The following is a 26,382-nucleotide window of genomic DNA, read 5'->3' as shown; positions in this document are numbered from 1 at the left end:
ATGCACGCAATAGATTGCTGTGTTACTGCTCTTTATGTGCAAAGATGGGAGTTAGATGGGAGGAGACATTTGTACTCGCTTCTAAAAGCTCAACACTAAAACTCTGCAGTGCTTTGTAGAATCCCAACCAGCACCCCGAGCTGTCGCTGCAGCTCCTAACACTCAGCCTTTGCCCCCACGCAAACTTTAAATAAAGGCACAACTCAAGAACGTGACTGAAACGCCCGTGCTTTATGTCACGATCGTTTAAATACCTTCAAGCAGCGGCCTGGAGCCTGCCCAGCAGCAGCGTCAGCACAGCAGGCTGATGTCCCTCTCGCTGCAGCCCACGCTGCAGCAGGACGTGGTGAGCAGCTTGGCCACCTCACGCCTCTTGAGCACGGCCACCTTCGTGCTGCGCTGCACATCGCGCTCTGCCTGCATTCTGCCCTCCTGGCTCTGCTCCTCGCCAGCCCAGAGCTCCTGCACTGCGTATGGGGACGGCTCCGCGGATCCGATGCTCTCCTGGGATGAGGGCAGGGAGCTCTCGCCCCTCTCTGCTGCGTGAAATCAGAAGCTGAGAGTTAGAAGTCGTGCCTCGCAGCCCAGCTCTGGTGTATATGTCCTTCGGGTGGTGGAGCTGATTTGATGTGAGGCCTGAGCTGGGAACCCAGAAGCATGCATGGTTTCCTGAAGCTCAGCCATGCAAACGAAGCTGGCACCCCAACTGCTGGAGATTCACTTATGGTACACTTCTAATGGTGCACATCCAGAACACCATGGTACCTCTGGGCACAGTGGGGCTCCTACAGCTACAGGGCCTGCCTGGCTTCATTCAGCAGCAGTGCTTTCTGCTCTCTGGTAGCGTGCTGCACGTGGCATTGCTTTTTCTGCTAAAAGCTGCTGCTACAATAGGTTCATAGGGTCATAAGTTCATAAGGTTGGAAAGGACCTACAAGATCATCTAGTCCAACCATCCTCCTATCACTATCTCTACCCAACTACTAAATCAAATCCCTTAGCACCTCAGGACCTACAAGATCATCTAGTCCAACCATCCTCCTATCACTATCTCTACCCAACTACTAAATCAAATCCCTTAGCACCTCATCTAAACACTTCTTGAACAGATGATATTGTCCAAACAGACAGCTGTTATTGCATGCAAAATGTGTGGAGCCACCCCTCATCTAGCTTCTTTTTTCTCTAGTTACTGTAATCAGAGTACAGATTCCCAGCACCGCGTGCAATAGCCAGGTTTACTCACTCTAAGAGTGTACTAATAAATACAACAGCATAGGAAGGTTGTTGCTGGATGACATTCTATACTCCTGGTACTCTCAAATTGTTCATGTCGTTGCTGGGTTGAATGGGAAAGAGGCGTGTGTTCCTCGAGATAAAGGAGGAACATGTGCTAACTGCAGCAAGGCTCCTGTCTGACACACACAGCACAGCACAGCATGTCCTGCGATCACCTTGGACCTGGCTCATGGTTCCCAACATGGATTTGGAGCACCTGGAACCAAGCCTTTTCCAGTTAGCAAAGCAGCACACGGAGCTAAGAAAGTAAGCTGGGAGGAAGCATGTATCACATATTCACGTATGTGAAGCTGTGCTGCCCCCAGCAAGGGTGCCAGCACCCACAGCTGGTTTGCTCCTCCTGTGTCCTCTCACAGTCAGGCACACCTGCACTGGGATAAGCCTGTAATTGATAGATGCATTGATTAGTACTTACCAAACAGGTACTGGTAATTAGCCAGATCCCTCTTCCACCTGGAGCCGCCACAGGTGAAGACGATGGCTCTGACAAAGTCTCTCCCGCAGAGCTTCACAGCATTGCCCTCCCCTTCAGCTTCCTGCAGCACAGCCAGCAGGCAGAGCGTGGCCAGGGCCAGCAGTGTGCTCCTCATTCTGGGCTGTGGGGCTGGAAGGGCAGCCAAGGAGTGCTCAGTGGGGCTGAGGTGGGGAGTGCTGCTGGAAGCTCTCGTTTATATGGGTGGCCCATCCGCTCCAGTGGGCAGCAGCTCGCTGCAGGGTGACCTCATGTTTGCCAGAACCGATTGTGTTTGTTTGTGGTGATGTTTTAAGTGCTTTGGGGTTTTGTTTGGGTGTTAAAAACATCTTAGGACTGTGTAACTGCTTTACAGTAGGGATGCTTGTGGCACAACATGTTTATGGGAACTGGGCTTACATCAGTGCTGTTAACACATATGTGCTGCAAAAAACGTTTATTATGTATTTTGTAGGTAATGGGTTTCATCTCTGTGCATTTCCCGTGCAGTTTGTTGCCCAGCTGTGCCTGTTAGCACCAAGTGAGTGACGTGGGGCCTAGTTCTGTCCGTGATCCCAAATACAAATGGGAATTGACTTATTCCAGGGACACCCTCATTTGTGCACCCCTTCATCTCCCCTGCTCCATCCTCTTGCTGAGCATCCCCTTGTGCTGCTGGCAACCGTGCATCATGTTTCAGGGTGAGCTGAGGGCTAGGCAGCCCCTGTGCTGTGCAGGCAGAGAGCTGAGCTCTCTGAACTTCTCTGAGCTGAGCAGAAGGGCATTGTGCACTGAGCACGTGGGGCTGTGAGCATGGTGAGCTCGCTGCAGTGACACTGCAGTTGTTGCACACCTTGCACCCATAGCTCTTTGCTTTGTAGCTGTCTGTGGATGGAGGGCCTTACTCCAGAGACACAGAGAAGAGGGGTGATGGCTCTGGGCAAAGCTGAGGATCAGCATCCTGCCAGCCCTTTCCTTCTGATAAGTATCTGAAAGCAGAGTGGAGCAGCTCAGGGACCAGAGGTCAGTGGATCAGTCGTGCTGTCGGAGCAGCCCAGCCCTGTCTGCGTGTTGTTGGCTACTGTTGCTGTCAACTCTGATAAAAAGTTCCCGCAATAAAATGCCTCAACGAGAAAATTGGGTAATTAGGAGGTCAGAAATTCCATATTTAAGAACAAAAGACATGTTCCTTAGCACTTCCTAGCACCACAAGTGTTTTTCCAGCCCCGTAATGCTGCAGTTAATTGGTTGACGTGATGTGCAGGTTGTACGGTGCGCTTTGGCCTTGAAAGCTTGTTTTTTACTGGTAGCATCAGTAAACAGCCATAACCAGTGCTGAAAAATATACAGTGTGTTTTGATCAGGTTTGTAATAATGATTAACGTGTGATTCACCTCAATGGGTGTCTTCCTTTGAGCCACACAGATTAGTTTTATGCCCGGGGTGAGCTTGGATGTTGGCTGTAAAAGGAGCAGAATGTGGAGCGTGGCGCGTGTTAATGCGTCCCAAATGATCTGTAACTTCAGTGATGTGTTTAAACGCCAGGCATTTACTGTGGGGCTAATGAGAAAGTCTGGATGTTCTGTGCATATAAAATATATGTCTAGCTACACAGTGCTTCCAGGAGCAGACAGCTATTGCTTGTGTCTGCTGACAGGCAGAGCACTGTGAGGGGGGACTTATTCTGTGGCTGTAACTTAGAAGAGCTGCAGGTTATGTCCTCATCCTGCCCATGTCTTTTGGAGGAGAGGTCTCTAGAAGCAGAGATCTGTCTTCTAGAGCTGCAGAAGTCCATTTAAATTGTGATGTTGTTTGAATTTGTCGGCTTGAAAAAGCTGGTCCCTAACTCTTCCTGGCTGGGGCTGCCTGCAGGCTGCAGGAGCACTCAGTGCTTTTCAAAGCTCAGATTTAAAATTGGTTGTGCTCCGTGGAAGTGCAGACAAGAAGGACCTGATGAGAAATCCGTTCATTTACTGTATGATTTCACAAGGGGAGATGTGGATGGCAAACGGTCATATTCCAGGACCTAAGGTGGGTTTAGGGTGTGTTCTGGTTCCTGATGGAGTGGCCTATACAGGCGGGGATTTGGGGAGTTTCCCTTCTTTGAGTAACCCAAGGAGAATGTCTTTAATGGGGCCTTTCTATGACCTTATCTGTACATTGGTACAACAGACTCATCACCCAATGAGGGGGACTCCCTGGGGAAAACCTGGAGCATTTGAAAGATATTTCTAACCAGCGTGTTTTCAGAGAGATATTTCAACAACTTAGAAGCATAAGCATTTTATGATAATGCTAGGAAAAGTCTTTCCTACTGTCTGTCCAGTGAGAAGTGCTGTCATTTAGCTACTGGAAGTAGAGCAGGACCGATTACATCATGCAAGGCATCAACCTGTAAAACAAGAGGAGAGAAAAAGGAATTTGTATGGCAGCATAATTATGGGGTAAGAAGTACAGAGATCCAAAATTCCTATTTGCCAATGGGTAACAGGATTGTCCGAGTAACGAGCATCCAGGCAGCAGGAGATGGGAGTTTGTGTTTTATTAGCTGAATGGACTTCTGTTAAATCTATGCTAACCTCAGCGTTCCTTGAAAGCAGCACTTCTTGGCAGACCTGTTTGGGTTGTGTTGTACTTAGGGACACAAACATATCATTTACAAAGCAAAATAATTCTCCAGCTGTGTGGTAGCTGTAGTTAGAAGTGATTGCCCCTGATGCAGTGATCTCCCTTTAACACAGATTTATGCTAGCCATCGATCAGTGGAAGCAAAAGTGGGCACAAGGGTTTCACAGCTGGTTTCAGCCAGCTTCAGCATTGTTGCTGACACAGTGCTTTGCAGTGGTAGGGCAGGAAAAGAACCTAGTTGAAATGCAGTGAAACAGAGAGAGATACCTTACTCATTTTCCTCTCCCATCCCAGATGGCCACTCAAGAGGATCAGTAGTGGCTTCTAAAGCCACTGCTTACAGGACTACTTTTGGCCCTATAAAACAGGGCCAAAACACTGGTGGGTTTGCTGACACCTCTGAGCTGAGTCTATCATGTTGGTGGCCAGGAGAGGGCATGTCACTCCTGCCTTGCCAACAGGGAATGGCATCTTGCTGGCTCACTGCCCTTGTGTTTATGTGGTGCTGTGCCTCCCAGCTACAGAAGTGGGGAGCCTCCCAGTGTGCAGCCAGCTGAAACCTGAGGTTTGGAGTTGACTTACCTGTTCCCTCTGGTTCATGAAGTTTCTATCAGCATGGCATGCAGAAGAGCAGGAATCATGTCACTTTTTAATCTGTTCACCTCTTTGTATCTGATCTGTTACTAGCTATATTTTCAACTAAATTCTGTAACAGCAGCCCCTGTCTGGAGATGTGCAGGCTTTGAGGACCACTACCTCTTCCCAGGAAGTCATACCTCAGTGCTTCTGGAAGCAGCCAGGTTCTGCAGCTCAAACACAGAGACTTCTCCTCCACTGTCTCCCACCAGAAGGGAGTCGGTGTTCTTAGCAAAGAGTACAGATGTGAATTTTGCTTCCGGATTGGCAATGCGAGTGATCACGGGGTCCAAGCTGCAAGCCAGGAATGGTATGTGTGAGTGATGATACAGGTAAAATTGCATTTGCCTGGAGCACACTATCACATGAAGTGTGGGGGTAATACAGGCTTGAAAATGTTGCATATCTTTTATTCTCTAGATTAGCTCCAAAGCAAGAAATGAGGCAGCACGTTGTTTTTCCATCAGAACAGAAATCCCAGCTGTAACTAACCAGATATTCTGGTTGCCTAAAATCTGTCCCGTCCCCTGATATTGGGGGCATGCTTCAATAATTAATAATATGACTAAATTGCTTTGTGCTGCCACAGGGCTCAGTGGCAGCTCCACTGCTCTCTTTAAGCAGTCATTATTAATAAACAGTCCATACTGCCAGTGGTACCAGGCCATGGGTTAACAAAGAGTAATGAGTATTGGAAAATGTAATGCTTCTATTGATAGCTAAGCAAGCAGATGACATACAACATGAGTTGTATGATCTGACGTCAGTACTGATTAAGCAATAATGTTTAGCCTCTGTGCTTTTAAATCTATTATTTCAGAATCTTCTTTGAGAGAATTAATTACTTACATGCTGATGCTAAGGTCCCAGACTTCTACTCTGCTTTCTCTAGCTGCTGCAAATACGAAGGCTGATTTTGGAGACCACGTAATGTCATAAACAACAGTAGAAGTGGAACTGAAAGTTAAAACGGGCGTCTGCGAGTTCTGGTGCCATAAAATAACACTCCAGTCCACAGAGCAGCTCAGGAACATGTCAGTGCTGAACGGATTCCAAGCAACTTTGTACACAGGGCCCTTGGAGTTTGGGAAGAAACAAAGCAGAACTTGGTGTCACTCTAAGGCTACAGCCTCATGGGATGGATTTTAATAGTGCTCTCTTCCCACTGACCTTTTGTGGAAATCCCTTACTGTCCTCTGACCTTAGCAGCAAAACCAGCATTGTTTTACAGGTATCCATAGGAAATTAGGATGCAGCCCATGTGGTAAAGGTAGGAGAGGAGCAAAGCATTCAGCTGAGTGTCCCTTCCCGAGCTACTGCTGAAAGGACAGCTTCTTGGATGGAGCACACACTTCCAAAACAGGGAGGTGCTGTGCTATTGAGGTTCTGCTACCTTTCTTTCTTTTTGTTTTTTGTTGGTTTTTTTTCACCAGAGATAAAGCTACTTAACCGTGGTTTGCAGGACAATCAGGTTACTGGTTGTTCTCTTTAAATAATGCCAGAATTAAAGCTTTAAAACAGTTTATACTAGAAGCCTTAATAAATTGCTTTTATTTAAAAATGATTCCAGTGAAGAAAGTAATCCTGTAAGTAGATGATGCTTTTTGCTATGGGAGCCCATTCCTACCGTAAGAAAAGACATTTAGGTTTCTTTTGTTGCGAGTGTTTTGTTTAGGAAATTAACTTCACCAATTTAATGGTTTATTTTATTGAATGCTGTTGTTGTCACTACCTTTTCTGTGTATCACTCACTTTATGTCCTCTGTATGTCTTCAGAAACTGCTTCTTGCATGAACAAGAACACTTATGAATAAGACCCTCTTCTGTTCCAGCAAGATAAAGATTACTGTCCTGAAATAAAGGTAAAAAAAAAAAAAACTTAAGCTGGATTAACCCACCTGTCACTTCTGAAGAAATATGCAAGGAACTGGGTGAGTTTGGGCACTGGTGGGATTCTGGAGAGCTAAGGTGGAGGTGCCAGGATGTTGTGGTTTGGGCTGCCTGAATGTATGTTGTGGGGATGGATATGCAGTGGGTCCAGCAGTGCCACAACCAGTTACTGTGTGTGTTCTCCATCTGTGCAGAACAGAGGCTGCGACTTGTGACTCCTGAAAATCTCGTACTTCTGTGACTCACGTGGATGAATGCATGAATTCTTCAAAGGTTCTCTGGACAAATAAAAAAAAAAATCATCTGGATTCTTAGGAGAGACCAAGGCACCTGAGTCCAAGACTCAGGAGATGTTCAACGACCAAATTCTACCAGGCTTGACCAACACAAAGGAAAGCTAGCATAGGATCTGGCCCAAAGCAAATGTGAGTAGTGTGGCTGAAAAAATATAGCTGTCACATTCAGGGATTAATTACTTGGATCCAAAAGGAATGGTATAGAAACAAACTGTTACTAGTTAAGAAACTATTTGTTTGTAAACTAAGTTGCCTTTAAATACCAGTGCCAAATCCCAGACTGGTGCATGTTAAGGTAGCCCCAGATGAGGCTCTGGCCTCTGCTGCACAGTTTCTCTGCATAACACTTCAGCTAGGATGGACTTTGTGAGCCTACCTTCGGATGGAAGTCAAAGCACATCCCAGCTGCCCATTGGGATATCAGAACTTCACTTTTCCTTTCTTTCTCACCTGGTAAGTTTTTCTTCTTCCTTCTTGTTCGCTTAATTTTCATCAGATCTGTGCAATTAGCAAGAGTTTTGGTCAAACAGGTATGAGTTGTTCATAGTGCTGTCTTATGCTTCAGTGCAATGCTCAACAGATCTTAAATGTTTTGCATATGGTAACTATGTACAGAGATCATCCCGTGAAATAAAATGAGGTCATTGTAATTTCAGGTATTAGCTCAGTGCAGAGGAAATGCTTACCAATGCAACCTAGTCCTTCCTGTATAAGCCACTGGGTTATTCGGCCATCTGCTGAGATGGAGATTAATCTCTCCCTTTTGTCAGCTTCTGTTGTGCCTCTGTCCCACTCCACCCACTTCAGCTGCCATACAGGACCTGTATGTCTAGATGAACATTCACTGGGATAAAAAATACACAAGATAAATCATGTATCAACAAAGTCAAGACAATACTTCTGAAAAATAACTCATTTCCTGCCTTGTATTGAATGACAAGTGTTAAGATAAATGCTATTTATCTTTTCTTAAGGACACAGACATGTACTTGGTTCCTAACATTCTGTTTACACTAGCACATATTTATTTTATCAAACATGTTTTATATTCAGCTCTGAGTGTTTATAAAGGAATTTCCAGCCAGAACTAGAAAATAATGACAGAAGTTGGAAATAATTGTGCAACATCCGTGAGCATCCATGAGCCTTCAGTGAGTGCTATTAGTCACACAGCAAAAAAACCAAACAATGAATATCCACTACTGAGAAGCTAAGACATGACCAAGGTGGGAGACAACAGTGTATTGTAACCTTACCCACTGTGGAAAAGTGTAGTGGAGTCAGGACTCTGGACGTTATAGACTGTGATGGTACCGTTGTACATCCCCACTGCTAAGAGGTTTGGATTTGCCATGGAGAAATCCAATGCAGTAACACCATGCTTGCACTGGAAAATACGCTCTGGCCACTGACCAATAGAGAAACACAAGAATGTTTTTAGTTTCTTAATTCACATTGGTCTTCTCAATGCGGGATAGGGAACTGCCAGGCAGTGCTGGAAAACTCAAGTGCTGGTGGCTGGAGTGACTGCCCCTACACAGAAACTGGATGCTACGTGCTGAGTGATTCAGTTTATTATTTCTTGCTGCAGCTGATGAAGTTGGGGAAAAAATGAAGACCATGCAGCAATATGGCACTGTAAAGGAAGTTAGATGAGCCTATTCCAAACTGACTAACTAAACATCAACTTCTCTAAGATTCAGTGATAGGAGTGCAGTGTTGTTTATTTTCATTTTAAAACAAATATGACATTTTGGAAACTTCCTCCAATTGTTTTCTGTCTTGCGATCGGAAGGCAAGCATCTTACTAATTACAGTAATTTAGCTGAAGATACAATTTAATTGCTTTAGGTAAACCATAAAACACAGTTTTTATGTTGTTTTTCCATATTATCAAAGAACTGGTTCTGCTCCATTGTAACATTAAACCCTTTACGTCACTGGGCTCCTGAAAAGAAGATAGTGAAGTGCTGGTTTGCAAAGAGCTGTGTTTCAGTGTGTGCACCAGCTCTTACTCCTTCATTGCAGGCACTTGAGGACATCATTAAATGTTTCATTTATGTTTTTTCTTTGCTCTGATGTAGGATTCCACTGCACAACAGAAAATGGATTGGAAAGGATTATCCTTAAACTTAAAATACAGATGTATTGTAATCAGAACTTAATAGTACTGAACAAATGGTGTAAAGGTTTTGGAAAAACAAAAGGTAAATTGATTTTTTTTTTGCATCTGTTGTGCTCGAGGCTTTCCCAGTCTACTGCAAAAACCTTTTAGAAAGGGCTGTGCACCTGGATCTACCCATAATAATAATAAATCTGATTTACAGTCTTGGGTAGGTCGCTCTAGGGACTGAAAATAGGATATAGAGGGCTGCATTGTTAACTTGCCTAAAATACACTGATATTACTGGAGAGCTGCAGCCATCTGTTAGTTGTTTGGTGGCCTATGCACAGTGATTGCAGTTCCTGCAAACAGACATGATTACAGAGCCACCAGCACCTCTGTTGGCACTGTCAGCTGAGAGGAGGGACAGGCACTGAACTAAACCACATCCTCCAGGCACACAGCTAGGTACTGAAATCCAAATCAGTTTTCCAGAATGGTTTGGTTTGGGCTACTAAATTCAGCTCTACTTGCCAGTTCTTTGGTTTTGGCCTCTGTTTGTTTGATTGTTTGTTTGTTTTTAAGGGGGAAAGGATTGAAGCAGAAAAGTACAGCAGAAAAATGCACTGAAGAAGAAAAGAAGACAAAACCAATGCTCCTGTTACCATTGGGTTCTTCAGTGACCAGCAGCATGCCAAGCCTTCCTTCTGTTCTTTAAAATCAAACGCTCCATAACCAACAGCAAGAAGATCCTAAAAACACAGATTAACAGATCACAGTTTAACATGAAGTTGCATAATTTGAAAAGGCAACTTTCTGCTAACAGTGGCTCAGGGTGCAAAGCTTGGAAACGCATTCATGTTCTATACAAGTAGAACAAGAACAGAATTTCTGGAAAGTGGAAACTGGTTGAATGAAGAGTGTACTGATAGTCATTATCAATTGTTTGCCATCCTTTCACCTCCTTAAGGCCATTTAAAAACTGTCCCTTGTGAAGGATGAATATACAGCATTCTATGACTGTAAATGTGCAGTCTTCAATAGGATATGTCACAGCAGTAGCACTCCTCTTCCTCAGTGTTAGCTATAGAAGGAATTTCAATGGTCACCTCCAACTCTTAACTTCCAGCTGTTGATGATACCATCTAATCAATTCAACTTCACTCTTTTCCATAAGGAAAAGTAAGAAGCAGCAGCAAGACTTCAGTCTTCAGCTCCATTCCAGCCTTTTTTTCCTATATGAAACGACCAGTTGGTGAAGCTAACACTTTAAAAGAAGGTATTTATTTGCTCTAAAATTCTAAGACTGTAATATATAAGGGTGTATAGTCCAACTCTATACCAGATCCTTAAATGTTATATTAACCTTATGACGTGTTCATTATTTTCTCTTTCTTCTTGTGGAGCAGCCTTCATGGGTTTGTTTCTCATCTTACCCTGCTTTTTACCTTTTTTCTGTGCATTATTTTTGTTGTGGCCTTAAGAGAGCTCTGCTGGAAAAAGTTTCAACTTCAGCTTCCCATTCTGTAACAGACAAAGTTTGTTCTCTTAAAGTTGTTGCTCAGGTGACCACCTGTGATTTATGTGGGACCAATTAAAGCTGTTGTGATACGTTTGTAGCAGAAGCCTAGTGCAGCTGTCCAGCCTGTGGAATAAGGCAGCAATGCTGCCACATGCAAAGATGAACTAGGAGAGCTGTGATGCAAATACAACCGACCTGCCTGGGGATGTATGCAAAAACATATATACAAAAATCAGGTGTTCATTTACATTGAAAATGATGTAGACATTTAACAAACAGCTTAGGAGAAGCGATTTGTTAGCTCACCAGGTTTACTTTGCTCCAAGCCATGCTGCTCACGTTGTGCCGTTGAGTTAAATCACATCTATAGGACCACAGCTGTTCCAAACTGGGAGGTACTGTTTCTTCTGAGGTTTTATTTGGCTCAGTAAGTGTTTCCTTCTGCTCTTTCTTATCCTTCTTTCCTTCGTCATGCTCTTCCTGCTCAGCATCTTTCATAGCAGCTAATGTGCCACCAGCTCCTGGTGTGACAATAGGATCTAAAATCCATAAACAGAGTAGAATTGAGCAGCAGCACTTCATTTAGTTAACTCCAGTTATTCACATCAAAAGAAAAGTGTGCACTTTCAGCAAATATCTTGCAGCAAAAAAATAAAAAATAAAAAAGGAAGAACAGAGGAGCTATGACACCTTAACTACTAAAATTGTGGCTAAGGTGGTGATAGGGACAGAGAGTATACCAGTAATGCTCAAGGTGTTTCAAGCAGGGGTTTAATCCCCGAGCAATGAGCAGTCTGGCATTTTTGTCTTTCCCCACCCCTCTAGGGATGCTTCCAATCTCCTGTTTGAACTATTTTATTTATGCTGAGACTTTATAATGTTTGATGCCAAATTTTAAAGAGGGACATAAATATTGATGCTGTAACACCTCACTAAGGCATGCAGTGCTGTAATTAAGATTGCTTCTTCTCTGTACTTAATTTTACCAAATAATAGTTTCAGGATGTTTGTGCCTTTTTGGTTACTCCTTTATGGTACGTGGTGTGAAAGTCTTAAACTGATCTCTGCTCACTGTTAACAAAGTAATAATTCAGTGGCTGCTATGAAGGTCCCAGGTAGTATCAGCTCCAACTGTAGCTGGTTCCCAAAGTGGACAGAATATAATAAACTACAACTCTTTATGCCACAGAAAGATACAAAACAGTAAAAGCAGTCTGATTTCTTCAGATAAATTATATATATTGAAAATCCTGTAGAAGGTACAATATCACTTAGCTCTTGGCCCAGGTAATGCCTCTTACAGTCCTCAGTGCGACTGCACTTTGTTAGACACCTAACGGGCTAAAACTTTTGTTTACTTTCTATCTAGGTCAATTACTTTAAATAAATAAATAAGGCATTACAATGCAAAAATTGGTCAGAGAAATAGCAGAACTGGTCTGTATCTTAGCTGCCAGGAAACAGTTCTGACTGAAATTTTGAGCAGGTCTCAGTTTGCTGCAATAAGGGAAATGAGCCAGCTCAGAATTCATGAATTCAGTTCTTCCTCCAAGTATTGTAGGGACATCTGTTACACAGAGTGTAAAGCTGCCCTGTTCAGGCTAATGCCTCATAAACGCTTATGTCTATTTCTTAAATGGCTGGTGATCTGTGGAGACCCTCAGTGAGAGACATATCTCTTTGATTCTCAACGGCATACAAAGTCTTGTGCTGAAAATGGGGTTGCCAGTAAGAAACTAACCTGTAAGGACAGGAAACTGTCGATAAGCTGTGAGTTTGGGTTGGAAAATATTTTCCATTAGAATCCTCTCCATGAAAAATAAATTCTGCTGAAAGTTTTCTGATCTTAATGTAGCTTCTGCGTGGCATTTCTCCTGACTGTGGGCTCTGGCAAGACCAGCGCTTTCCAAAATGTTCAAAGAAGTTATGCTGCCTGACAACAGATAATATCAGAAAATGTACACTATGCATGGTTTAGAAGGATGAAAAGACTGAATAAATGTAAACCTCCCTGAAAAATGTTACCTCTCTCAGCAGTTACAGGTGTAACCTGGCCTTTAGTTGTACCAGAGGTGCTTCTCTTCTCAGCTGGGGCTCTGCTGCCTTCTGCTTTAGAGGTAGGTTCTGCTTGTGATGTGCTAAAAGAATCGTACAAGTCCCAGGCAGTGACCACTATCCCTGGAAATGAGTTACACCGCAGTATGTAAGCTCCTTGTGTCTGTATGTTGATATGAAGAACTGCAGCTGAGCAAAGGTTTAATTTTCATGCCATACACCCAACTGTTTGGCAGAGGGGCTTCAGAACTGAGAGTAAGACAGTAGCCTGTCTGTGCATGACTGGCTCTTCAAACATGGGCTGTAACAAGCCCTGCTGGTGCTGAAAGCACACAAAAGGGGAAGATGTTTTCAAAGCAGATTAATATTTATTTTATTTCTCTTTTTGATATATTGACTTCTTTTCCACTCATTCTCCAGTAGAGAACACAAAAATATTTGGACCAGCATTCCCCATGGTTTTCTTCGGCCTCCCATACAAACAATGTATCCCTAGTGAGTTAAATCTCAGTACCCATATCCAAAAACTTGATATTTCTCTACAATTGTCTTAGAGCCTTCAGCTTGAACATTTTGTAAAGTTGCATTGTACCATGAGGCTTCCACAACTTTCTGCTTTCCCCAGGATTTTATATCTTAGAGCAAAAGCTCTCTTCTTTGTGTTATGGCAAATAGAAATAGAAATAGTGGCACTGAAAAGTTAAGGGAGAAAAAAGGGTAACTATATCCTTTTACATTTCAAGAGTGTGGTTTAAATGAAATGTCATAAAACACAACTGAGAAGGGAACTGTAGTAAATGGAATAGTGCTTTTATTTAATACATTTTCCTGTATAGTTTCGATGTGGTCAGTTTACCTTTATCTTCCATTATGATTTTGTCACATTGCACTTTCTTGTTCTTTGTGGCTCCATTAATGGTTTGCATCATTTTCTCTATGAAGCGATCGTTACCAGGTCTGTTTTTGCAGATGTCAACATAAATCTTATTACGCTCCCTTGAAAAGAAAATACATGTATAATGACTCTCTGAAAAACATTTGCCTTCAACTTCTCAAATGTAACCATGAGTTGAGCAGAAAACTCTGCTCCATGTCATAGGTTTACTGCCTGAGGATTTGTGTGTGTTTAGAGATTTTGTTTCACTCCACATACCATCTTTCAGCAGCTGCTTCCCACCTTGTGATGCTGTTGTAGAACAGAAAAGTAGAGAGGGGCTTTAGTAAAAATCCCTACTCCAACTAATTCTGGTCTTTGGTGGAATTTGGTTCAGAAATATGCCGCTCTCATCGCTTAGAAGTGAAAAGCAATGCATCCAAGAGACAAAAAGGAATTAATATGTTTCCATTTCATCCATCCCCCAGGACTGTAGAAATGGTCAGTGAGAGCAGTGGGACTTCGTGCAGTCTCTGAGTTTTCATATCCTGACAGCAGACATGGATTATCCCAGGCCTTAATCCACCAGCAGTTTGCTGCTCTCAGGAGTCACTGTCCTTTCCCATACTGTTGGTGTTATGTGCTACATCTATCAACTGTGCATGATTCAGAGAATGCACTTCCTGCTCCCCAAAAATCACACCGGTGTGGTTCACAGGAAGAGGGTTTGGAGTCCTACCATGAGCTTTGTGTGCAGCTTCACTTATCTTAGTTTTTTGTCTTGCAGTACATTGCATCCCAGGCTTTGGGGCTCACGTCTGCCAAAGTCGTGTGACAAATCTGTCAGTCTGACATCCATCATAGACAGAACTTCACTGTGCACTGTCACAGTCAGCTCCTGGGAGGAAGCCAAAACCTATGCCTTCTGGGTTAACTCCCTGCCAAAGTTTGTGCTAGCCCAGGGAAGAAACTCTGAAGTGGAAGCAAGGTGGATGTGGCTAACAGGAGGCAATAGCAGGCAGGATCACTTGTGGTGGGTAAAGAGCTTCAGAGAAAGCCAAGACTGCCATGTTTGTTTTTATCTTTATTATTAAGAAATCACTGTCTGTCAAGCTACATATAATTATCCATCCAGAGGTTTGTGATTTCAGTTTTCACTGAAGCTAAATCATGAAGTTCACATATACCAAAGCCCTCCATCTTTCCCCCATTCCCGGTGTGCTCTCTTGCCACCATCCCCCTGCTTTTGCTATTCTGCCTTCACTGACCAGTGGAAGAGGATGAGAACTCGATCAACAGGATGGAGCTTGACTTATCAAAAGAGAGAACTAAGCCCAGTATGGCTTCAGACAAAAATGAATGGCAAACTGTAGCAGTCAGAACACTGAAGCCATGTGTGAGCAGCCTGTTTGGGTCTCTGTGGTCAGGAGAAATTAGGTTTGCTGAGCATACTGTGTGCGTGTACACAATTACAAGTATACGTACAGAACTCTTGCAGCATCTTCTGATTCTACAGACACCACAACAGGTGGCATGTCCAACATCCAGAGAGTTTCTGTCTCTGTGAGATAAATATTCACCCTTCTGTCTAAGTCTTCTTCTGTCAGTTGTTCTTTGATCTCCTTTTGCTTCACCTGTACATCTGACAAGTTACAGGAGGTTAACAAGCAAGACTTTTTCTGCTCTCACTTCAAAAGAAGACAAATTAATTCTGGAGTTTTATAATAATAATCAGGAGCCAAAACTTGTGAGGCCCGGGGTGTCTCATGGATCTCAGTGCTCCAAAGAACAGTTTAAATCTATCATTATACAATGTATGTTGCTTACCAGGGAAACTAAGAGCTTCATTTTGGTGAGAGCCAGGTTCTACTATTCCATCTAGCATGGACTCTGTAATTGATGTGGTTGATTTAGAAGTTCTGCTGCTACCATATGTCCTTCAATAAAAAAGAAAAAAGCTGAAATGGTATGAGAGAGTCCAGATGTCAGTTAGCAAAGTGTTACAAAAATAAGAATGTTGTTATCGGGATAAACCACAGAGGACTTTGTGACAGCATGTACAGGAATGCTTGCCTGTGAAAGAAGTTACAGAATGCTTTGCAAAGAGAATAATGAAAAGGATGGAAAAAGACTTAAAAAGGAAGAATTCATCCAACAGGATATCCTGAGGCATTAAATAGCTGATGGAAAAAAAGCTGTTGAGATCTCAGATTCATTCTTAGCATATAATAATGTGATGTGTTAGTTACCTGCTGAGTGATAATACATACATATGGAAAGCACAGTTCTCCACTGGAATTAAGATTCTTTGGGGATTTGCATGTACTGAAACATCTTTGAAATGCACAAAAAACTCATTTCAAGGGATCATCTATTTAAAAAAAAATAGATAATGTTCCCAGAGGGGACAGCCATGATGATAACTAGAAGTAAAACTCGAAACTGATGTATAGTTGGGAGGTTTTTAAAGCAGATTTCCTCAAAAGCTAAGTGAGAGCAATTATAATTATACAAGGGGCATTTGATGTGACATTTTTAAGACTTGTATTTAATCCTAAAGTAAAATCACTTCATTCTGTCTTATAAATGAGAGCCCATCTCCAAAAAGGTTGTCTTTTTTAATTGACCTTTTATTTTTAAGTCATTTTTGTGTATACTGGGTCCTGCTCAGTATCCCTGCCTCTAGGATTATCCCTCACAATAAGCCACCATATGGAGCATGACAAAAAGAGTGCTTTCAAAGAGCAATCTCTTTTGCTCAGAAATTACAATGGCATTAACTTTGCCAAAGGAAAGGGTAAATAATACCTGTTTTTGTTTAACTTGTGGGATTTTTCCATTGCTGGTTTGACTTACCTTGTAGTCTGTGTAACTAAATACATAGCATCTTCTTTCTGTGAATTTACAAACCATCAGATAAAGCAATGTCGTTCACTGATTTTCATTTTTATACTAATTTTTACCTTCTTTCACATGAATGACCTGAATTTGTCACCCAGAAGATAAACTTTGTTTATTCCCTCTGTACTGAAGGTTTGGCTCCAGTAAGTAATGAAACATGTACTTTAGCTGTTGTAACTCAGAACAGCTTTGAAATGGATGCATAGGTGTACACAGAGGCAACTAGAACACAACCTTCTTTATTTTTGAGATAGTGCTTGTGTATAGGTTCTAATGTAACTGTGCAGGGCTAACCCTTACAAAGCCTGTAGAGTGCAGGTCTGCATTTTTATACTGTGACCATCTCTAAAAATGATCCATTCTGCAATGTTACTTAGAAAAACGTGCATTAGGAAGAAGAATTTGAATACAATGAGAAATACTGCAGCAGCATGTGCTGCAGTGTGCTTTCAGCTGCACGTGTTAGCATTTCAGCAAGTAGTTCTTGCACAGAATCAGTCCCAGTCACAAGTTATAATAAATTCCACTTGTTCTCTTTGTTATTATGGCTGGAATTTCAAAGGATGACTATAACAAGTAAATGTGTGTAATTCTGCAACAAAGTATTAGTGCTGCATCATTATTCCATCTCTCAACCCCTCCGCAGAGCAGGTGCATGACCACTGCAGGGCAGGAGTCTGTGAGATATGAGTTAAGAGACAGCAATTAATGGACTTACCTCGAGAGTGGGGCTGCAAAACTCTCATCCTCTCCTGATGTCTGATGTACAGAGAATGAGAGAAAACTGGATCCTGAGGCCCCTGAGTAATCACCCAGTGCCAGGAGCTTGCTTAGTTTGGATTCAGCAGTTTTTGGATCTGGATGGAAGAGTGGGCGGGGTGTCACGTTCTTTCCTTCATCATCAAAAACCTGAAGAAATATGTAAATAATAATAGCAATGCCACTGTCTTCTCAAAGCAAATGACAGACACGCCACGTGCAGCATTTTGTCTTATCTTGAACAAAAAGAAGATCTCAATCCAGTGGAGGTATCCACCCTCCATGAACAGGCAACTCTGTTGTGCAAATGGTGCCTAATGTACACCACCAACATGGTCAAGGAGGTTGATTCCTTTAGGATTCAGCCTTGGAAAGAGTCTTATCTGTGCTTGGCTCTTCTTTGGAGCTATATTTATAGAAATGATGCAAAACGTCTGAAAAAATCTATGCCCATCCCACTATCTGAGATGCTTCTTGTTCATCCTGCTGTCTTTCCTGACTTATTCTATGGCTACCAAGAGTGCCTCATTGACTGTAACAATTCATATCAAATTAGCAGTATGGCAAAAGCAACTAGAGAAATGTTGATGTATCTTTTTTGTATGATACCACTCAAAATATTATTTTACTCCAAGAAGACATTCAGTATGGTCTCCAAACAGAACTCTCAGATAACGTTAAGAGAATCTTCTGCTTTTTAGGTAAAGGCATACAAATGCTACAGCCTGACATCTCATAGAGATCTGAAAGCAAGTAGTCCTCAAAGCCAGAGGACTGTTAGTTTAAATTGCTTACCTTCAAATCAACACATACAAACATATGAAAAAGGACATTACACTGTGCCTAGACACTTTTTAAAAATAACTTGCTTTAAAATGGTATTTTTGTTAACACAGGTGGAAGGTATGGTTGGCTTATTTAACTGACTTCTGGAAGTCTCTCAGGACAGGTGCTCACCCCCTGAAAAAAAAACCAAACACTACTAATAAAAAGGTAAATCAAATAGCAAAAGTAAGGCAAACTGCGTTAGTCTGTGGGTTTTTAAATCCGTGGAGAGACAAGTGTGCCCAATCCCTTTGTTTTTATTCTTGCAAATCAATTTTGGACACTGATGCTCGAGCTGTGGGTGTCCCTGTTTGTGGCAGAGAAGTGGGAGCAGATGGCCTTTAAAGGCACCTTCCAACTCCAACAGTTCTGTGATTCTATGGTCACTTCAGACTGGATTAAGCTTTTTCTCCACAGCTCTCCAGCTCCAGCCGTGCCTATGCTTTCTTCTTCCCTCTGCCCCTTCTTTCCTCACTACTTTTAGACTCCTCAGGAACTCCCAGTGGATGTGTCTCAGTACCAGTGCCCGCCGCTCTCACCTGGACATTGTGCTGCCTGTGCTCCTGGGCTGCCTTCCACACAGCTCTGCTCAGGGAAGTTGGGAGGAGGCTGCTCAGTGCTGCACTTGTGTGGGTGGTGCAGCCAGCCATGCTCTCCTGCTTTGGGCTGTTGAAAGTGCTCCCCTGTCTTCGTCTCATTCTGAAACCAGAAGCAATTTCAAATTACAGAATACAGTCAACCGAACACAGTGAACAAGATCACCTGTCCCTTAATTTTCATTTAAACTGTTCCGGATGATTACTATATCATGGGGTATGAAATAGTAAAGAAATCACAGAATCACAGAAGTGCAGGGGTTGGAAGGGACCTGCAGAGCTCACCGAGTCCAACCCCCTGCCAAAGCAGCTCCCAGCCCAGGGTGCACAGCTCGGCGTCCAGGCGGGGCTGGGACGTCTGCACAGAAGGAGACCCCACCGCCTCTGTGTGCAGCTCCAGTGCTCCGTCACTGCACTGGGAAGAAGTTCCCACGCACACTGCTGCACAACTTCCCATGCTTCAGTTTGTGGCCATTTCCCCTCATCCTATCACCACACAATGCTGAGAAGAGTCTGGCCTCATCCCTTTGCCTCCTGCTCCTTGGATATTTATAGACATGGATCAGTTCTACTGAGTCTTCTTCTCTCAAGGCTGAACAGCCCCAGCTCTCTCAGCCTTTCCTCGTAAGGGAGCTGTTCCACACCCTTTATCATCTTTGCAGCCCTCTGCTGCACTCTTTCCAGCAGATCCCTGTCTGTTTTGTATTGAGGATCCCAGAACTGGACACAGTGCTCCAGGTGAGGCCTCACCAGGGCAGAGCAGAGGGGGAGGATCACCTCCCTCGATCTGCTGGTCACACTCTTTTTAATGCACCCCAGGACCCCATTGTCCTTCTTGGCCACCAGGGTACAGTGCTCGTGGCCAACCTGTCATCCACCAGGACCCCCAGGTCCCTCTCCTCAGAGCTCCTCTCCAGCAGCTCATCCCCAGCCTGTACCGGTGCATGTAATTATTCCTCCCTTGACCAAGACTCCCCACGTGCTCTTGTTAAACCTCATCTGGTTCCTTTCTGCCCAAGTCTCCATCCTGTCCAAATCTCACTGAATGGCAGCACAGCCTGCAGGCGTGTCAGCCACTCCTCCCAGCTTTGTATCATCAGCAAACTTGCTGAGGGTGGACTCTATCCCCTCAACAAGGTAATTGATGAACAGGACCGGACCCCCGGAGGGCCACCACTACATACAGGCCTCCCACTGGTATCAGCTCCACTGTTTACAGCGCCCTGTCAGCCAGGTCTCAACCACCACCACCCACTCATCTGTCCCACACCTCCTCAACTGTGCTTTAAGTTGTTGCATGTGATGTTGTATATTATTACAATCATGTCATTCCTTCAGGAAGATCTCCACTTGGCTTCTAAGGGTTTTTTTTTCAGCGGTAACGAGGTGCGAGGTAGACAGGGCTGGGGAGGAAAACTACGGTAAAGCAAGAGCGTCCAAGGCGATTATCTGAGGCTGAAATACCAAACGGGAACCGAGGAGCAGCAGAGACCCGTGCAGAGATCGCCCGAACCGGGGACTCACAGGGAATACCGCCGCGCTCCGCCCGGGCCCGACATGGCGGCGCTACTCAGGGGGCAGCGCGTCGCGCGGTAACCATTGCAACGCTCGCTGAAGACGCGGCGCTCTGATTGGCTGCCAAGAACGGCGCCGGCGATAGGTCCCCTCTCTCCCGCTCTCCTCGCGCCCGCCCGGCCTGAGGGGCGAGAGCTGCGGTCTGCCCGTGGTTGGGGTTCTCTGCGTGGGGTCTACGGGCTGCCTCCTGCCCGCCCCGGGGCCGCGGCAGCGCCGGCTCCCGCTTTGTCACTGAAGCACAAAGGTCCTCAGCGGCCCGGGGAGACGGCGGCACCCTCCGCCCCTGAGGCGGGGAGCGGGGCAGGCCGGGGCCGGGGTTTGTGGGGTTTTCAGTCAGCGAAGCTGCATGCGTGTGCGCTCTCAGCGTCGCCCCGCGGGACCTTTCCCGATGCGTTGGGCCGGAATGAAGCATCCCCGCCTCCGTCGGCGGCTGTGACGCCCGGGTTCGTACCCGCAGCCTCCGCGGCCCTGTTGGGCACAGCCGCGCACGGGAATGGCTTTAGGGACAGCAGCATTAGGACCGGACGTGTTCTGTGTTTTGTTTCCCTTTACGTAGGACCACCACAGCGCTGCTCCCCAGGACCGCGCTGGGACGACGCCTTCCGCGCCCCAACGTGAGTAACGCCGGCGGGAGCGCGGTTTGCTCGGTCCGGAGTGGCACCCGGACCGTTTGGGTCCCTTGGGCGGCACCGAACCGTTCCGCTGACCGAGAGGACACGGCCCCTTTCCGCACCGCTCCGCCGCTGCGAGGGCGCGGCGCTGACGGGACGGGCCGAGTGGGCGTGGCCCTGATTAAGAGGCGTGGTCTGAACGAAGGGGCGTGGCCTTTGGTGTGATTGACAGATGAGCTGGGCGCGCGCGCGCGCTCCCCCCTACCTCCCCCGGCCCCTCCCGTCAGCGCCCCGTGCGCGGTGACGCAGCGCCGCCCGGCCCCGCCCTCGCCCCGCCCTCCCGCCGCTCTCCGCCGCCGCGCAGCCCGCGACCCTCCGCCGCCGCTTCTTCCTCCTCCGCCGCGGCGGCGATGTGACCCCGTCCCCGGCCCGGCTCCCCGCCCGCCCTCCCGCGCAGAGAACATGGCGGAGGTGAGAGCTCGGCGGCGGAGGGGCGGGGGCCGGCACAGGAACTTGTTGCGCGGGCCCGCGGCCGGGCGGAGCGTCCCGCAAGTTACTTGTGGGGCCGGGAGCAGGCCGCGACGCACCGAGCCCGGCGCCCGCAGCCGAGCCCCGTGCGGCCCGGCCCGCTTCGGCGGCAGGGAGGGGGGAGCTGGGAGTGAGCGGCGCCTCCCGCCACGGGGCCGCCCCGGGAGGCGGTCACCGCCCGCATTAGGCTGTCCCGGGAGGGTCGGGGCCGGGCTGGGCCGGGGTGGGGTGGGGGGGCAAAGCATACCGGCGGGATGTGGGGGAGAGGGGGAGGGAGTCCCGCCTGTTCCAGCGCACAGAAAATCTCTTCTCTTGGGCATCGTGCGCGGCACAGTTGCTGTAGGGTGGAAGGGGCGTTTGTTTTTGTTAATTATTGTTTCCTGAGACATCAGGACAAAGCGGGGCTGCTGCCCCTTTTGATGGGGGGACTTTTTTCGGGAGGTTGGTGGGGGAGGTGCAGGGAATGACAGAAGGCTTCCTAACCCCCTCACCGGGTCCGTGTGGGATGACTGATGTGCGTGTTTGCCCATCCCAGTGAACTGGGAAACGCTGCACTTTGGTGTCCCAGGAGGCGAGTTAGGATAGCTGAGTTGATGTTCTGTGAAGCCTTCTTTGAGTTATCCTATGATCCCAATTTTAAGGTAATTTGCTGCTTGAATAGTGTTGGCAAACAAATTAGAAATGCTTACATAGAAAGCTTGCTAAAAGCACGATCTTCTCCAGGATGGACATTTCCTCTAGCTATGCTTGGGGGGGGGAGAGGTATCTGTTAAAATATCCTACAGGTGAGGATTCTTCCCTTGTAATTCCTGAGTATTTCTGAATTCTTATTTGGTAGTATTTTTTCAGCTTCAGTGTAGCTTTACCTCCTCTTAGTGTTAGTAAATGTAACTGTGTAAGCTGTCTTTGCAAGTTTAAAGAGTTCTTCTGCATCTTGAGAGGCAGAGAATCACAGGTCTGAGCCCTGAAACAATGTGTCTGCTGTCTCCATGAAGAGGGAGAGAGGGCTGGGGCACTGTGCAGTTCAGGGCCTGGGTCACAAGTTTCACCAGCTGCTGATAAGTTTTGTTAATATAGCCCAGCGTTATTGTGAAATACCCCCAGAGCTCTATTCTGTGGGAGCTGAGGCTCGCCATGTTGCTGGGAGCCACAGTCAGAGCTGCACTACTTCCTATTCGGTGAAGTCACGTACTTCTATTGACGTTGCAGCAGGAACGGGGCTGAGAGTTGTAGGGGATGTGTGCTGCAGAGAGCAATAAAGCCATGGAGTATGGAGAGCAGACAGGCATTGTTGGGTTTTTTTCCACTTTATGGATGTTGTTCCAAAGGGAAAGGCTTTTGTTACTTGTTAGCCTTGATATTTTACTGAGAAAGGAAGAGGATTTCCCCCTCTTTTTTTTTTTTAAGAAAATCTCTGATGAGTTCTTTGTTACATCGGGGCTGCTTTTTCTCTGGGTGTGGGGTGGGAGCAGCACAGAGAAGCTCTGGAAGGCTCAATCCACCTGTGGGATGAGCTCGGAGGTGGCGGCAGCAACACGGGCTTGGCTGATATTTGTTATGGAAACCAGTCAAAATTAAGGAAAAATAAACCTCTGTTATTTGATCTAGGAGCAGCGTGCTGAGTATGATGGCTCCTAGTGCAGCTTGTGACTTCTGTAGGGGGTGGGCTGAAGTCTCCTTAGCATGGCAGTGCTGTGCCTGGAGGAGCTGCCTGATAACAGTAATAAGGATGGAGCTGCTCGAAATTGACAGGGAAGTTCTTCAGACAGGAGCTCTGAGCCTGCTTAGTGAGTCAGTGAGCCCAGAAAATGAAACTAAATGAACAAAAAAATCCTGTTTCACTTTTGTAGAAACGTATTGCTCTGAGTGCAGGTCAGAACAGAGGGGAAAAAAACAGTTTTCAATGTATATTACACAGGGTTTAGATTTGGGATTAATAAGCTGTTGTAGGGTTTTGTTCTACTTCAAAGCATGTTCACGTGGTGGGTTTGAGTGCTAATACTCCAAAATATTAGAAGATTGTTCAAGTTGTAGTCAGAAAGAAAGCGTCTCTTCCTTAAAATCAGCTCAGGCTTTGTGTATGTTACAAAATTGTGCTTTAAGCAGCTTATTTAGTCTTTGTGGTGGAGTGAATCCTGATATGTTTTTTTTTCCTAATGTAAGAATTTTAATGTCTGTTGAGAGGAGAAGATTTTGACTTAAAAGCATGATTAGTAGTTGAGAGAATGCTTCTTTGTTGTCGTTTGTTTATCCATTATAATGTTTGAATAAAACGTGAGAATGAGATCTTCTGAGTGGGGAAAAAACTCGGAGATGAGGTCAGGCTATCTTTTGGAATGTTACAAAGCTAAATACCTGCTGTGGTTTCCAGAAGTGCTGAAGTCCTGCTTTTTTGTTGTCTTGCTCTGTAGTGCATGCACCAGTCCATAAATGTAGAGGGCTTTTTTGGTTTGAGGCATGGTTTTGGTTTTTTTCCCCTAAATCACTGATGAGTAAGAGAAGTACCAGGCCTGCATGGGAAAGGGGATGCTCGTGTTTGGTCAGGGATGGACTGGGAGAGTTGGGGTGCAAATCCCTGAGCCAGTCTGGCACAGCTTTGTTTGGGTTTCTGCATGTGGGTGGGGAGAGGATGAGCAGCAGCTGGGCGGTCAGGCGGCTGCCAGAAAGGGAAGCTCTGCTCCCCTGCTGCTTCTGTGCAGATGGGTGCTCCCTGACCTGTGCTGTGGGCTGGCTCAGCTTGCTGACTGAAGAGGAACAAAACGCTTCCTGTGGGACAGCCAGTGGCATCAGCTAATGCAGAGATCCAGCAGCCACTGGAGCTGGGATGGCAGAACCAGACATGAGGATCAGCAAGAGAGTAGTGTCTTCCTCCTTCCAAAAATATCATGCCATGAGGTCGGTTCAGCTTCTCCTTGGGCATTGTGCTTGTCTTGAGCAGTTGATTTCTCGCTTGTGCTGGACAACGCGGTCCTGTTGGCATCCTTTGCACCAGCTCCTTCTGTTCCTTGCCCTGCAGTGAGATGATTCCGCTTGCTGACTGCTGGAACGAAGAGCTTAAACTTTGCCATTTCCAGGGGCTTAACAGCTTGAATGGGCTTCCTATGGTCTCGGCCAGGGACGGGAAGAAGCAGGAGCTGTATGGGAGAGGAGCAGGACCGGCTCTCTTCCAGAATCAGTGGACAGTTGAACTGAGTCCCTGTGACTTCTTTGAATGCTCTTCGGTGTTGTTTGTGCTTCTGAAAGTTCAGTTGCTTTTGGTCAGATAATCGGTTTATTAATATTGTGTGGAAGTGCTTTAATAACCCCTCTTTAAATCTATAATATCTGGCACGATTTTTCTCCTGGTTGCCATTCTTCTTTTAGTTGGAGAGTTGTCACAAACAAACTTGTTTGTGAATCAGAATTCTAGTTTTCCTGTGCATATTGAAAGAAGTGCAGAAGTAATGCCTAAGAAATGTATTCTAAAGACCATTTCTAATAACATTTTTCAAATTCTTAAGCTTTCTATTTTTATTATGCTCTGCTGTTGCTTTAAAATAATATGGGTAAGTGAGCGTAGCCTCCCCTGAAGGAAGCAGCAGTAAAGTTAGCATGATTGCTGATGTGCTTCCAAATTGAGGTGTTCTGACAGTCAGGACAGAGCATTTGAGAGATGCTGGGATACAAAATAAGGTCAAAACAGCTTAAAGTGAGGTTTCCTGCTGATTAAAATTGGTGATTCGCTTCAGTCCATCCTGGTGAGAGGTACTTGTGTTCTCACATTAGATCTCACCTTTGACTGATGCTGCTTTGGAGCAGTTTTTGCAGGGTAAATCTCAGAGGTATCTGAACCCAGAGCAGATCCAGGGGTTCCATTCTGGCATCCCTGGTAAGTCTGTCATCTCCAGGCAGTTGCTTACGCTCACTGGTTGTATTCCCTCTGCTTTTCTTACAAGCTATTGAAGAGAAAACAATAGCACTTAGTGTTCTTCATTTCTAGAATTGAGAAAGTGGGTTTTTTTCCTGTCATAATGGAAGAATTTTGTGGATGTTTTGCATGTGTGATAGAATACTGCTGCTTGTGGGTTTCCTGCTTGAGTTCTAACGCAGTATAGGGATGTTAGGTAAACAGTAGAATTGTTGAAGACTTCGGTGTCATTTTGTGGTTTTTTTTTTTTTGCTGGCCAGCAGCCCTGGACTGTATTAATATTTCAGTGTTAATCCATTCATGTCACAAATTGTGCACAAAAATGTTTTCTTGCGGAGCTTGGCCTGTGGTGGTGTCTTGTTTCTCTGAAATGCTCCTGCAGGATCTGGTGGCTCCGTGGGCTTCCAGTTTCTCTTCGTGAGAATTTTCATGGTATTGCAACAAGTCAAAGCTGCTGCTGTGCTTTGTGATGGATGTGAGCAATTACTTATTAGGAATAGGAAATGTGTGCTTTAGATAAGACAGGGACAGTGTTCTGAGCAACTACTGCGGCTGTGCTTTGTAGTACTCCTCGAGGAGGGAAGATCCCCTGCTGGAGCTGAGGTGAGCGTGGTGTCCTGTTGTCCCCCACTGGCTGCAGCTCTCTCTGCCTGCTGTCCTCCTCCTACAGCCTTATAGCTCCAACAGCACTCCACTGTGAGCTCAGCAGCTGATCCAGCAGCAGCACACTCGTGGGCCATCAGATGGGACCTGCTTTCACTACCCTAAAGCTTGCTCTCTCCTTTTGGCTCAGAGCTGTGAAAAACGTAGGGAAATCTGCTCTTCAGTGCTTCTCAAAGGGGTCTGTGCTGTGCTCACCTGCAGGTGCTCAGGCTGGCAGGGCAGTTAGCTCCTCTTGGAGATTTTGGGGTGATCAGCGCTGCTG

At 45.6% G+C, this 26,382-nt stretch overlaps 3 protein-coding genes across 4 annotated transcripts in view; 1 reads left to right on the top strand and 2 right to left on the bottom strand.

Annotated features, from left to right (window-relative positions):
• Positions 1 to 291: 291 nt before the first annotated feature.
• On the bottom strand, positions 292 to 1,889 carry INSL5 (insulin like 5). Its single transcript, XM_065746002.1, has 2 exons — positions 1,715 to 1,889; positions 292 to 539 (listed from the first exon to the last, which is right to left on the bottom strand). The coding sequence occupies exons 1-2, from the start codon at positions 1,887 to 1,889 to the stop codon at positions 292 to 294; spliced, it is 423 nt and encodes a 140-aa protein (XP_065602074.1).
• A 1,840-nt stretch (positions 1,890 to 3,729) lies between these two features.
• On the bottom strand, positions 3,730 to 20,395 carry DNAI4 (dynein axonemal intermediate chain 4). The gene is made up of 17 exons (XM_065745783.1): positions 20,361 to 20,395; positions 18,780 to 18,939; positions 17,375 to 17,565; positions 15,583 to 15,692; positions 15,241 to 15,397; positions 13,738 to 13,877; positions 12,852 to 13,004; positions 12,568 to 12,759; positions 11,133 to 11,365; positions 9,970 to 10,056; positions 8,457 to 8,608; positions 7,887 to 8,044; positions 7,577 to 7,698; positions 6,767 to 6,865; positions 5,864 to 6,090; positions 5,155 to 5,308; positions 3,730 to 4,142 (listed from the first exon to the last, which is right to left on the bottom strand). Exons 1-17 carry the CDS (start codon positions 20,393 to 20,395, stop codon positions 4,089 to 4,091), a joined length of 2,424 nt encoding a protein of 807 aa, XP_065601855.1. The 3' UTR covers positions 3,730 to 4,088.
• Positions 20,396 to 20,839: 444 nt separating this feature from the next.
• The window catches only part of MIER1 (MIER1 transcriptional regulator), a 30,176-nt gene continuing 24,633 nt past the window's right edge, over positions 20,840 to 26,382 (top strand). The window contains exons 1-2 of one of the 2 annotated variants that reach the window (XM_065737548.1): positions 20,840 to 20,854; positions 20,968 to 21,025. Coding sequence is in view for 1 of the 2 variants with exons in the window: in XM_065737530.1 (XP_065593602.1) it covers positions 21,485 to 21,493 (9 nt within the window). In the remaining variant the exon portion in view is untranslated. Of the gene's footprint in view, positions 20,855 to 20,967; positions 21,026 to 21,468; positions 21,494 to 26,382 lie in introns of those variants that run through there. The other variant, XM_065737530.1, reaches the window with a different exon arrangement.

Source organism: Cyrtonyx montezumae, unplaced genomic scaffold (genome assembly GCF_038088225.1).
Source record: "Cyrtonyx montezumae isolate F1298 unplaced genomic scaffold, pur_monq_1.0 scaffold_1, whole genome shotgun sequence".
Taxonomy (NCBI): Eukaryota; Metazoa; Chordata; class Aves; order Galliformes; family Odontophoridae; genus Cyrtonyx; species Cyrtonyx montezumae.
Note: the sequence above shows the minus strand (reverse complement) of the source record. Positions and strands in the feature narration are given on the sequence as shown.